Here is a 14,340-nt window from a genome sequence, read left to right as displayed (position 1 = left end):
TGTTGTTATTATTGTTATCATTATTATTAATTATTATTATTTTTTTTTTGGTATTATGTTTATGAATGGCATTTTTTTGCCAGATGTATTCCTAGTATTGTCCTTAATTATGATTTGTTGTTCCAGTGTTTAAACTGGAGTCTGTGGATGGATTATCTGATTGCTTAATTATGATCATGATCACCTAAGGACTTGTAGTGCATTTCCTATAGTTTTATTGAGAGTGAGTGAAATTGTTACACTGACGAAGACAAAGAGCCGAAACATTAATCTTATCTCCTGTGTGTTATGATTAAAGTGCTTCAGAGTGCAGACCTTTTTTGTATTTGTAAATTGATATATAGGTCTCTGCACCTAATTAGCTGGGAGAGCATAGTGAATGCTTTGATTGACACTTAATATTCAACAATATTATTATTTATCTGACTGTACTGATGGTGTTATATGAGAACTGAACTGAGCTGGATGATAACATTTTTTTTTTTTTTTTTTTTTTTGCCAAACTGCTTTATAGATGAAATTAACTAATTTAATAATTGATGATCTTTGCAACAGAACTGAATCAACACTGAACTGAGCTGCCTTGAAACAATCTTTATTGTATAAACCGCTATAAATAAAGGTGACTTGACTTGAAATGTTAAAAACTTTAATGTAAAAAAAAAGTACAGTTGAGATTAGTTTGAAGCTATTGTGATGAAGCAACTAATATACAAATTATATTTGGATCCACTATAACTGCATCATATACTGCAGTAATTGAATATGAACAATATTATTTAGCATTTTATAATATTTTATGCAACACAATAGTGTTGTATTGAAAATTGCATCATTAAACTCTTGAGACACTGAGAGGAAACCCTTGAGACTGTTGTGTTACCAAGCATCCGGAAACACCAGTCATTACAGGAGGGAAGTGCCAAATGTGTCTGCCACCAGCTTCAGTGAGAATATTTTGTACCCAGACTGAAGGCTCCCAGATGATCTGATAAACTCAGTACTGTGATCACTCATGTCTCAAAGAAAAAAAACTGTTGCCAGAGATGATAATATCCAGAAATTGAGTTAGTTAGTTATACTTAGTGTTGGGTATAATTAATTACTTTTCCCTTGAAAAAGTAAAGTAAGGGATTACTCTTAGTTCTTCTGTATATTTACAGTTACTTTTGATATAATCGCATTAAATAGCCTATATATAGAACAATTCTATATAAACAATAGTTGATAAAAGGGTTAGGTCACCCAAAAATGAAAAATCTGTCATTTATTACTCACCCTCAGGTCGTTTCAAACCCGTAAGACTTTCATTCATCTTCGGAACACAAATTAAGATATTTTTAATGAAATCTGAGAGCTTTCTGTCCCCTCATTGACAGCTACACAACTACCACTTTCAAGCCCCAAAAGTATTCCATGTGGTTTAACCTAAATTTTATTAAGCGATGCGGGTGATTTGTTTGCGCCGAAGCTTACAGGTGCCATCTTGTGCGAGGATGATATGGGATTTAAAAACTAGGCTAATTAGTAATAAGTAATCCAATACTTTTTAGAAAAAGAAATTAGTACAGCAATCTAATTACACTGTTGAAGATGTAATTAGTAGCTAATTAATTAGTGTAATCAAAACTGATTATAGTCTTATTTTCCACTCTTTTCTTTTTTTTAAAAACAATATATTAATTTTCACAAAATACAAATTAAACATTGACAAAAAACAAACAAAACAAAAATATCCACAATCCAAAAGTAAGTAGATGAAAACAACTCACAAACTACAAGATCCCATTTCGTGAGCTGGAATCTTGAATGAAATATGTTGTAAATGTATGTAATTATAACTAATTTAATAAAATAATTAATATAGCTTATATAGCTATAGGTTATTTTAAACAACAGGCAGTTGCACTAAAATTTTCTCTGTTAGTTGCCATCAAAACTGTGTTGAAAATTGGGTCGGTCAAACTAAAACCAGTAAAACCACATTAAAAAAACATGAGTCTGTTATAATGTAGTTTTTTATGTATAGGTAAAGTGTTTTTCACTCATTTTAGCTGGGGGCAAATTGCCACATTAATATCAGGGAAGGCTGTCATGTGTGTTTTATATGTTAGATTTATAGGCTACAGTTTAAATCAATGAATGGATATTTCTATTGCTGTTTCATGACTTGTTCTTTGCTTCTTTTGCTTCTAGTTTAATAGGCTATCATTTACTATAATAGTATAATGGCAGATTCCCATTGTGGCAACTACTGCAAATAGTGTTGCCTTCAAGGAATGTTGTCAGAAAGCGTTGATGTGTGTTTAAATAACATCTTTTTTCTGGATATTAAAAGTGGAAAAGCATGATTTTCTAGTCTTAGTCTCCTAAATAAATAGTATTACTTTATTAGGATAAATATTGTTGGATAATATTAGTAATAATAATAATAATAATAAATATACAATTAAAAAGTATTAGTTTTATTAAATATTGTTTGATGATGACGATGAGGATAAAAATAATAGGTCTAATAATAAATAAAATGGTATTTGTTTATTAATATTGTTTGATAATAATAATAATAATAATAATAATAGGCTAATTGTAAAATAAATCGAATTGTTTCATTATTATTTCATTACCATTCATTTATATTGATTCAGTTTAACTGTAGGCTATTGTTATTGAGTGTACAAAAGTAAAACCGAGGAAAGCCATCACGGTGGGTGATTGCCCTCATCTTCATCATAATCACCATCTAATGTTGGTACTGTTGACTTTGCTGAAGGTTATTATAGATAACTGCCATAGACCAATCGCACTGATCCTGAGTCAGTGCGCCGCAGCGGCGTTTCTCCTGCACATCCGGGTGTCAGCTCGACAGCGCAGACTCGTCGCGGTGATTGCAGCGCTCTGCGTTTCCGCGTTAGCAGTGGGGGGAACCAGCCGAGGGGAGGGAACGGAACACAGCGAGATTGGCCAAATCTAACTGGATTACGCTGTCTGTGTCGCGATTAAAATGAAAAAGAAGTGACATTTTGATCCTCCGGCCTTGTTTAGGAAATGAGCATGGGATTATGACATTCGCTCGGGCACGAGACGGGATGACAACACTGCCTGACATGTGAGACATCAGGACGAATACAACAACAGTGCGCTTCTGTGGCTGTCTCCGTCACCTTCTGTTTATGCTCGCTCTGTTGATGCACAATTTGCATTCGTTTTGCATTTGCTGGAGGTAATATGAAGAAGTTTAATATCAGGAAGGTGTTGGACGGCTTGACTGCGGCGTCCTCTTCCTCCTCCGCCGCTGCCGCGTCCCCTCAGTCGGGAAACAGGGAGAATGACATGATTCAGGAGACCCTGCAGTCAGAGCATTTCCAGCTCTGCAAGGTGGGATTAGTTACTGTGATCTCATTCGGGGGGGGGGTGAGTGTGGATGTGAGTGGCGCCAACTCGCCTCAATATTCTAATGATATTTTAATGCGCGCGAGAACGCATATAAAAGCAGCTTGCCAACGATCGATGGTTTTCAACTCAGTCGGTTAAATCACCCCATACTCGTTTTTAACAGTCACCGACTGGAATAATCATCCACAGGTCGGTTAATCGAGATAAATCACTCGTGTGACGTCCGAATTGACAGTTGACTAATCGGTGGGGTTATTTTAAGAGGAATTCATTTACTCTTTAATCACTTTTGGAACAGAGAAACTGATTAGTTAGTATGAGGGTAAAATGAGTCATTAGACTAATTTCTATCATACCGGAAGGCGTGTCAAGTCTCGTCTGTCAAGAAATACTTGTGTTTAATATCTTGACTAGCAGTTTAATTCGGATTTTAGAACAGAACAGGTTTATGCTCTAGTTCGCTGCCTGTTGAAAATTGTAGTAGCCAAACTAATAATTATAATAAATTAGTATGAAATATTATATATTATTATTAAAAATAAATTAAATATCGTTCGATAATTTAAAAATAATAAATGAAATTGTATTGTTTATTAAATATTTGATATTATTATTATTATTATTATTACAATGAATAATAGTAACCATAATAATAAAAATACTAATTTTTAAATAATACTTGATACCATTTATTTATTGATATTGATTCAATATTCAAGATTCAATATTTATTTATTGATATTGATTATATTATTGAGTGTCACTGTGAAAAGCCATCACGATGAGTGATGGTGGATCTTCATCATAATCATCCTCTAATGATGGTACTGTTGATTTTCTCAAGGTTATTATGAAACAAGGGAAACTGATTCAAGGTAGAATGACGGACTAATTTCTGTCATGCTTGTCTGTCAAGAAATGGCCTATATCTCTTGTCCGTTGTAGAACAAAACGGCTCCTTTACTAGTGTGAATGGATGCTGGTTGTTAAAAAACGTAAACGGTTCATCCCTGAGATAAGTCCGTTAAAATGTGACCACAGTTTAGGGTGAGCATATTTTGGAAAAACCAGGGACATTTCCAAGTTCAGTAGTCAAAATATTGAAATGTTTTGTTTTTTAATTTTAGTGGGTTCCATTTACTATTAATATTATTATTATAATTAAAATTATTATGATGTTTGTGGGTCAAACTGACCCTAACTGCCTTTAATACAATTCACTAAAAGTCACACTATGAAAAATAGTCAATTGTAGCTATTGCAAAGAGGAAACAGGTTAAAACAATGTTGGGTCATTCTGTATCAACTCAACCAGGGACCTCTGGGTCAAAATGACCTAAAATTACAAAAGGACAATTAAGATACCCACTCTCTACAAAATAGTGGATTACTCAGTAAATATGCATCCATGACATTTAATATTTTGGCTTCCATCACTATTTGATATATATATGAAAAAATATTAACAAAATCAATAATTTGAGCCAGGGAAGTTTCTGAAATGGGGAAGTTTCTGAAATGAGTTTCTGAATTATTATGACACAGAATAACCCTATAATAATAGAATTATTACCTTACAAACACACATAATGTAATAAATATGAGAACATATGATAAATAAAACTATTTAACAAAAATATATATTTTTAACATTTTCTAATTATATTATAGTATTTTCATTTTCATAAACTGTAAATATACTTTATATAACAACTTTTTAACTCTTGAAATGTTATTTTATGTTTGTGCATTTGGGAATTGCTGCATTGTGGCTGCAGAATTTTAGGGACCGTTTAAAATTGTGTGCAAAACTATCCCGCACCCTGTTCAAATCCTGTTATATAGTACACACAAACAGTATTACTGTAACATTAGTTAGCACGTGACTACTTTTTGAAACTGATAATGGTGGAAAAGTTCTTATCGCTAATAAAAAGAAAGGCCTTGCTGACTTAAATTGATTTTTGAACACAATGATTTGTGTTTTGATTTGGAGTGAATTGTTATTACTTGTTTGTATTCCTCCACATGGCTTATTGATATATTGTTCCTTTTTGTTTTTCTTTGATCAATCTACCTCAAGTATATTGACATATTCAAAGTATATCATGATGATTATGCACTGACCTAAGGATGTTTCCACAAAGGCAATGTTTAATTAACATCGTGTTTTCTTTGCTCAAGTCTTTCAGAGATTCTTTTGCTATGAATGATTGACATGGAATAATGTTATCTGTCCTGCATATTTTCCAAAGGAAAAATTAAGTCACCTTAAAAATGAAAATTATTATTTTTATTTACTGACCTTCTTCATGTAGTGTTCCCAATGGAACACAACAGGAGAATTTTTGTACATGTTTACGCAGATCTTTTTCATATAATAACATGTCTGTAAATCTCATTAAAAGCTGATGATTCATGATTCATATTCTAGTCTTCTGAGGCTGTATGAGGGACAGATTAGAATATAGGTTATTTTATATCCATTCCACATCTTTGAATTGGTGCATTGTGTTTGGTCACAGGGAAGGTTATCAGCAAATAACAACTTAAATTTCTGTCAGTTTCTCTTTAAAGTGGCTTCAGAAGAATTAGAATATTGTGCACTTGATAGACATTGACAGCTAAGAACTTTCATTTTTGTGTGAACTATTCCTTTAAGAACTCCATTGTCATGTTTGTAGTTCAATACAAATCATGTTCTGCTTCACAGACACTGCGACATGGCTTTCCCTATCAACCCTCTTCCATGGCTTTTGACCCTGTACAGAAAATTCTGGCTATTGGCACACAGAGCGGAGCCCTAAGACTGTATCCTTTTTTTATGAAGAGCTGGCAACATAGCTAGCCTAATTTACTTAGGAAAAATAAGTGTCAATTGCGGATGTGTTGTTTGTGTATATTTAAACAAAGTCAGTCCTCCCACCCTACTGTGTTGGAAGTATTGTTGCACATAGTAATTGACTTGCTCAAAGCATGTGCAGCTCTTTTTTTACTAACCTCCACACAAACATTTGATTATGTAAGTTGCAAAATACAAGTAACAACATCCTCTGGCAAATCAGCTTCTAAGAGTCTTTCTGTTCCCCCAAGAGATATGAATATTTACCCTAGAGAACCATCATAGGAGCTACAGGCCAAACGCAACTAAAGGAAAACTAAAGGAAAAACATCCAAGCTTGTCGCAAAGTTAGAATGAACATGATTAAAACATGCCTAGAAATCAACATGCTTAGTATTATTGATTGATTGACTGATGTGATGTGAAGGCAAGGTGGCTGATAATGCAGAAATATGACATTAAGGCAATAATGATGTTTTATTTTGGTAAAACGCCCTTAACTGTAGTAAAACAGCAGTATTCATGCATTTATTCTCAGTGCTGCTATGTTTTTAAATGTTCACAGTTTAATATTCAGACAAGTAGGCAGAGTTATTGGCCAATGGTGAAATTCTCACATATGCAATGGCCTAGCCGATAAATTGTGCATGTCTAGAGTACCTCCATTGCTTGACTAAAATGCCAAATAAATATATAAACATTGAGCATTTCAAAAGTGGTGCTTCATATGCTCAGTCATCAATGAGAAGGTCAGTTGATTCCAGGCGGTAAAAATCAAAGGAGCCCGTTTCTCACAGAGTCATGTATACGAGCAGCCTCATTTCAGAGGCACATTTCCTAGAAGCAGGGTCTTTATTCCTAGAGGAGCTGCGCTCATTAATGATATCCACTGTGGCATGAGCAGCTCTGTTGCCATATGTTGCAGAGCTTGTCTCATCATTGGTGTTGCTGACTATCTGCCAGAATGCCACCTCGCACGTGCTGGAAACATCGCCGGTCCTGCTGGGCACGTCTGTTAGAGCCACACACACTCAGCCAAGCTGCTCCAGCTTATTTAGTCCAACTTAGTGTTTTCACCTTCAGATATATACCACACCATTATTTCTGTCAAATGAAACATGGCTATAGCTGGGTGGTGTATACTGTACAACGGAAGAAGTTTGTTAACTCGTTGAGATTCTGTACCACTCTTGTGGCTTAATATCTATTTTAGTGTACATCTTATGTTCTGTAACTGGTCACACAAAATTTTGACCTTTTTTCCCACTTCACTTCATTTTTAAATTGTTGTGCAGTGTGATAAATAAATTAAAAAGTTTCTTGAGTTCATCATTAAAATAGTTCTGGAGTATAGCATGTCCACTTCCCAAACACTTCTTCATACCTCGTACAAGTTAACATTTTGTGCTTTTATTTTTGTTCATCATTTTTAATTTAGTCATTTCAATTTCTGCTTTAAAATAGTAAGCAATCAGTTGTTTTATGTTGAGAATGTAATGTTTGTATTTTAACCCTTTTTTGCTTATAACAAACTGCTCGTTTTTAAATCTTCCCAGTCTACTGATATTTGTTATAATATCCGTTTCAAACATTACAATGCTCATGATAATTTTTGTTAACTTTACAATAAGTAAATCCACTTCATCAGCTAATTACTCTTCTACAGCAATGCCATAGAAATGTACACAGCTGCCGCAAAAACTGAAGTTAACCCTTTAAGCCCGAAGTGTACCACTGGTGGGACACCACCCCCCGCGAAAAAATTCATAATCAAATTACTAAGCAACCACTGACAGGAATGACACAAAATAGTATCATTTTAAAGCTTAGAAACTCAGCTTTTTAATGCCTCCAACTAGTGTTCATTTTGTCAGCTATTTTTTAATTTAGTCTTAGTCCTGTGTCAAATGTAATTTTTAGTTTTTTTTTTTTTTTTATCATAATTAGTCAACCTTGTCCTGCTTTTGTTTAGTCAAGTTTTAGTCAACTAAATGAGCATTTTAGTCTCGTTTTAGTCAATGGAAACTTACACATTTTCATCATATTTCTGTCATACTGTATAATGGTTAAAATGATAAAAAAATATTTTTTTAATTGCAATGATTGTTGTCGTTTGGGAAATTTATTTTTACATTTCATCAGAAGATGCTCTTTCACCAATAGGCACAAATCAACAGAATATCGATTCTTGCATGATTTATTTTACCTCATCTAGTGTACAGATTTATGAAAGCCTATCAATTATAGCCTAAGCTAAATAAACACCAAAGATTTTAGATATACACTCGCCCTGTCTACATCATGAAAACTGGTAAAACAAAAACCTACTCTCAAATATTATAACAGAGAATTTCCTAATAGTAATTCCATTAATTCCAAGTTGTATTAATGTTTCTCTATTAAAACAATGGCAAAAAAAAGACTGTATGTTACATATTGCCACACAGAGGTTGCTTAAGTACAATCAGCAAACACAATCGCAAACAATACAGTCAAGATCCATGACAGAACACAGACTGGCTGAATGACACTTTCATTTAAGCAGAATACCTTAAATGGATATCGCTGAACTCCAGCTTACTTGTTCAGTAAAGTATATCAGTGTTTTCAGATCATGGCGCCTGCGAGGGCGTGCGAATGGTTGCCAGATTGTATAAAGCAAAAAGCCAGGCACATATCCGTTTAACAGAAAAGCTCTGATTGGGGGGTTTGAGCTCTTAATATCTGGCAACCACAAACATGAACGCCCGCCTAATAGAGTACCTCAGGAATGACGTGATTTTGTAGGCAAAACCCAGAAGCGAGTTAGCATTTTAGGACTTCCGGTTCCATCGCCCTTAAGTCTATGAGTTTTTTGAATGGGTTTTTGCTAAATCGCCTGAAATAAGGTCTGTGGTTAACAAAGCCTCTAAATATTTTCACATTTTGATCTATGACATAAAACACACCAGTTATAACCCGCTTGTGATTTTTTTTAAACCTTTATTGTGTCTTAAAAACGGCGGTTGCTAACAAATTGCTAAAAGGGACTACTTCTTTTGGCGGGGACTTTAGACGTCATCATGATAAACAGGACATTTGGACAGCATTTCTCATGAAAAAGTGGATAAGTATTCATACACAGCGCAGATCATAATCAGCGAGCATGTTTTTAAATAAAGTTGTTTTCTAAATAAAGTTTGAGGAAGCTTGGTGGTGGTGACGTTGATCCGCGACCATGGTGTGCTGTAGTCCGTTTATAGCCTACTGTTAGCTTTTTATATCTGACGACTTTATTTAGGCTTCAAAATATATAAATGTTGTGTTAACTTGTAAAGATTATCTTGATAGACAAAACGTGTAAGTGTCATAACCCCTTGTTAAACACAGAGCTTTTTTTTTGTGATTTTCCAAAAGTCTATGGGAAAAATGCATAGGCTTTCAATTAAGGTAACCCGGGTTGGCCTACAAAAACATGTCATCCCTGAGGTACTCCATAGTCTTGTACAGCAGTCTGAAATGTTTTGGCTCCTCTTTTTTTCAACAAAAATAAAAAGGTTTTGGTAAAGTTTTCATTCTTTTAACTACATTATAGTCTTTTTTTCGTCAACAATATTGCATGTTGATATAGTCACACTTATCGTTTAATGGCTTTATTATCGTCTGGTCATCGTCTCGTCTTAGGGGAAAAAACTTCATTGACGAACATTTTTCATCATAGATTTCGTTAACGAAATTAACATCACTTCCAACCATTTTGTTCAACTCTTAATGAGTGCTGAGTCATCCCGCTAAACCAGAGTGTACCGCCCGCGGGAGCCACCTAGCTACAAAAAAATTTATAATCATATTTTTCAAAACTACTGCCTTGATCAACACACAATAGGTCATTTGAAAGTTTAGAGTCTGAACTTTACAAATGAATGTAGCCAATTTGATTAACTCCTAAGTAGTGCTGAGTTATTCGCTGAAAAATAAAAAAATGTTTTCATATTTTATGAAATATTTTTTGTACTATGTACCGCAGTGTCAAAAACATCATACAGCTCAGATAGTCATGTGTCATTTGAAAGGTCTCGTGGAGTAGAATACAACAAGCATAATTGCTTTGACTAAATTTGAGCGAGTTTTTGTACGTGAAGCCTCGCAAGACCCATATGTAAATAATATTCCAATGCTGCATTTATGTCACGTTTTCGCTCGTAACTTCAAGAAACATACTCTGATTGTGGAAATATGCACATTATTTACAGCACATACTCTTGATTAAAATTAGTCCAAACATAATACAATGAGTCGATCACGAGATATTCCTCATGGAATTACGACACATAAAACTCAACAGGCGCACAGACGCTAACTAAAATCAGATGTAGCTTTCACGTGTCATTTTCGATTATAACTTCAAGAAACATGCATAGATCATAGAAAAATGGTACATCATTACTTACAGTGGATGCTCCTGACTGAAATGAGTCCAAAATAAACATAATCACCTTATTCCTCATGGAGGAACAATTTAAAAAATGTCCATTAGGGGGTGTCAAGGACTAAACAAAAAGGCAACCTTGGTTCCAAATGCTGTAACTTTTGATTACTTTATGCTGTCACCACAAAATTTGATCTAGATGCAGCTCACATGTAGGGGAACTTCAAAAAAGAATTGTCCTCCTTTTTTTCCTGAGTTATTGCATGTCAAATAAGAAATATATGTAAAATTACAATAAAAAATTATATATTTTTTTGTATTTTATCAGCAGTTTCTCAGCATGAGAATGTCCAAATGTAATAAAATAATTTAATATTTTCCTCTAAAATTTTCCTCTAAGAAGTTTTCTATCAATCGATACCTAGTTATGAGTCTTTACTTTTGTGTATGTCACTCAGAAAAAAACAACTCTAAAAATGCCTTCAGGGCTTACACAAAATTCTAAAGACCGCTACGGTCTGGTTTCTCTGATGCATACGGTCTGTATAATATAAGTTATACCACCCACCCCTACCAAAAAGGTTGTATGGTTGCAAGGCCAGACGTGGTGTTGTCAGATTTTAGTTTTGAGAGTGGGAGTGCACTGGTATTGTGCTTTTGTAATGCTGTGCAGTAGATGGTCCATGACTTGACTGTATCAATGGCATTTTGTCATTGTGGAAAGTCGCAAGCCACCCACCAGGTCAGTCTTCTCTGCTGTGTAGTTGAGTTGATTGGCTCAGTCCTCATGCTCAGCTGTTGCCTGGATGTGTTAATGTGCAGCAAGAGCTGATGGGCTTACTGTCATTCAGTCGATTGGGCTATTTATCAAAAGACAGGATGTATCGATTTGCCTCATTGGCCCCAGCATTGGGAAACACCGGCACAGCTCAGCAGACACAAACTCAATGAGGTGTTTACTAACAGTAAATATCTAATTTTACGTGATTGGTCCCTTGTGTCTCAATCTGTGTGTTCATATAGAAGCCTTGCAAGACATCCAGGAGGTTTGGTGGAGTTTCAGCTGTCTTGGCTTTCTTATAAATACTAGCAGTTTAAGATGTTTGGCAGCATAAAAACAGTGAAGCGCTCTTTAACATGCAGTCTCATCGCTGCTTGGTAGTGTTTTTACAAACTGCAGCACTAAGGAGCAAACATTTTTTAGGTTTTATGCATGAATAATTTACAAATTGATTCTTGTTGAATTCTTTTTGTTCTGATTATACTATGTGATCTGATAAAGTTTTGTGCTTGCTAAAACAAAGACTTAATTTTTTTCTTAAACGCTCATTGGCAGTATAATCGATTAAGCTTTTAGGTTTAATGCATATTTTTTCTTTATGAAATCTGAATCTTTTGTGTTTAACACAAAAAGGTTTGTGCAAAACTTGAGTCTGATTCAAGCTTCACATTTTGAGAAACCCTCTTTTGCATTTGTGGATAGAAACACCACAAACCACTGTGGTTTACCAAATGAGGAAGTTTGTTTTAGAATGCAACTTCTTTCATCTTTTTTTTTTTTTTTTGCAGCCGTGTCACTAAAGACGAGTACTGCATAATGTTGTAAGGTCTTTAACCAGTCAGGTGATGCTGTCATAGGGTTAAAAAGCTTGTGACTAGCTTACTGAGCCAGGTCATTCCTCATACATGGGTTCTTGAGTAATTTTGGAAGACCTAAAGAGTACATTAGTGTATTAGTGTACAAGTGTATGAATGGTGCAGTTTGTCTCTGCTGCTGTGGGTTATAAAGTATAAGTGTTTGTAAGGCCAAATGTTACAATTTATAGTTCATACTTGGATAAAAATATTCAATACACTAAAATGCAAAATATTAAACATTGGTGTGTAACTTAGTCCACATGTTTGTTCTGCAGACATAAATGATATCTCAAATCAGGTGACTTGTGAAAAGGAATTTGTTCAGGATGTAAACATCCATCATTCATGTTTGTTTATTCAGTATTACTCGTTTAATAATGCTTTCATCTCCCAACAAGAATGTAGTACTCTCAGCTCTGTTTATCATAATAAGTCTATTTCACAGAATTTCACAGATTTTCCCACTAAGATTGATGCAGAAAATGCTGAAAAATGTAGCAGATTCCATCAGGGCATGGTTGGTAGTTTCAGTGATCAGATGCATGGAGATCCTTTTTACCTGGAGGTCGAAAGATGACATCCAAATGGTTGGTCCTGAGGCATCTAGAAGAATTCCTCAGAGATTTGTTGTTGCTTGGTTCAGTAAGCAAGTCTCTCCATCTGAACTAAACACCGTTACTGACAATCGTCATTCTGGCTGCGTAAGATTCTCCAGCTTTGTTGTTGATCAGCAACTTACATGTGAGCTGTTAAGGCTCCGCCCTCTTTTGGAAAGTGGGCCAGGAGTAGCAGCTCATTTGCATTTAAAGGGTCACACAAAAACGGTGTGTTTTTGCTCACACCCAAATAGGGGCAAATTTGACAAGCTATAATAAATGATCTGTGGGATATTTTGAGCTGAAACTTCACAGACACATCCTGTGGACACCAGAGATTACATCTTGTGAAAAGGGGCATGATAGGTCCCCTTTAATATACAACAGTAAATTAAACCACTCAAGTGGAGTAAGAAATGTTGAGAAACATATCTGAATGAGGAAGTGCCACCCAGGAGCTATGTGCTGAAACCTGATATAATTTTCAGTTCTCTTCATGCTTATTTACAATTCATGCTTGAAGAATTTTTTATTAGGCTTCAGCACAGTATAAATTGAATTGATTAGTGCTATTTTTAGCATCATCAGTGCTGTTTCAGTGTTGATTGCCCTGTGATCTATGACCCTCTCCTCTCTGCTCCTCTTGTAGGCTGCTGTTGGCAGCATCCGACTCCAAGTGCTTTAAATAACGGCCGTTTGAGACTCCTCCAGTTTGTTTAAGGCACCCAGGGCCTGTTTGATTACTGTTCTTAATCTTGTTTGGACAGATCCTATCTCTACTTTATCACTCTGAAACCTACTAATGGCTCAAGTTCGACTTGAACAGGGAGGCAGAGTGCAAGCCGTGGAGTCAAATAGCTCTATAATTTTATGTTGTTTTTTTTTCATTGCACAAAGAGCTTGTGTGTACTAAGAGTGTGCTATGTGTATGTCTGTTTTCAGAAGCATGTTGAAGGATGCAAGATTCTGCTGTAGATTGGAGGATATTAGATATTAATATTTTTAATATCTATCTAGCAGTGTCCTAGCAACCATTCAGAGCACCATAACAGCTACCTAAAAATGCCATTATTTAGCTGTTTGTCTTTCTCTATAATATTAGAAATGCCCTAGCAACTGCCTGTCAACACCTTAGCAACCAGAACATCTTAACACCCACCTAGCAACACCCTAGCAACCACCTAGCCGCGCTGTGGGAAAAGATTAGCAACCACAATCCTCTACAATGAGAATAAATCAGTCGCATAAGCAACCAAATTTCACGAGAGGCGACTACTTTTAGCCAATGGTTTGTTGACAGAACTGTCACTGTCCCGATTGGAACAGTGCTGCGTTGTCATGAAAGTTTATCATTTTGCACTTTATTAAACCTTTTTCTTTGCCAATTTAAACATTCAAGTGCAGGAAGACTGAAAAGATAACTTTCTGTGTGAGAAGTTTTGTGTGCGCCACACAAAACT

The 14,340-nt window shown here is 35.1% G+C and overlaps 1 protein-coding gene across 5 annotated transcripts in view; it reads left to right on the top strand.

Moving 5' to 3' along the window:
• Positions 1-2,872: 2,872 nt before the first annotated feature.
• The window catches only part of stxbp5b (syntaxin binding protein 5b (tomosyn)), a 60,593-nt gene continuing 49,125 nt past the window's right edge, over positions 2,873-14,340 (top strand). For 3 of the 5 annotated variants that reach the window (XM_051867588.1, XM_051867587.1, XM_051867586.1), the window contains exons 1-2: positions 2,874-3,378; positions 6,110-6,207. In XM_051867588.1, coding sequence (XP_051723548.1) covers positions 3,229-3,378; positions 6,110-6,207 — 248 coding nt within the window. In that variant the 5' untranslated portion in view covers positions 2,874-3,228. Of the gene's footprint in view, positions 3,379-6,109; positions 6,208-14,340 lie in introns of all 5 variants that reach the window. The other 2 variants (XM_051867585.1, XM_051867589.1) reach the window with 2 other exon arrangements.

Source organism: Ctenopharyngodon idella, chromosome 17 (genome assembly GCF_019924925.1).
Source record: "Ctenopharyngodon idella isolate HZGC_01 chromosome 17, HZGC01, whole genome shotgun sequence".
Classification (NCBI taxonomy): domain Eukaryota; kingdom Metazoa; phylum Chordata; class Actinopteri; order Cypriniformes; family Xenocyprididae; genus Ctenopharyngodon; species Ctenopharyngodon idella.
This window is presented reverse-complemented; position numbering and strand designations above follow the sequence as displayed.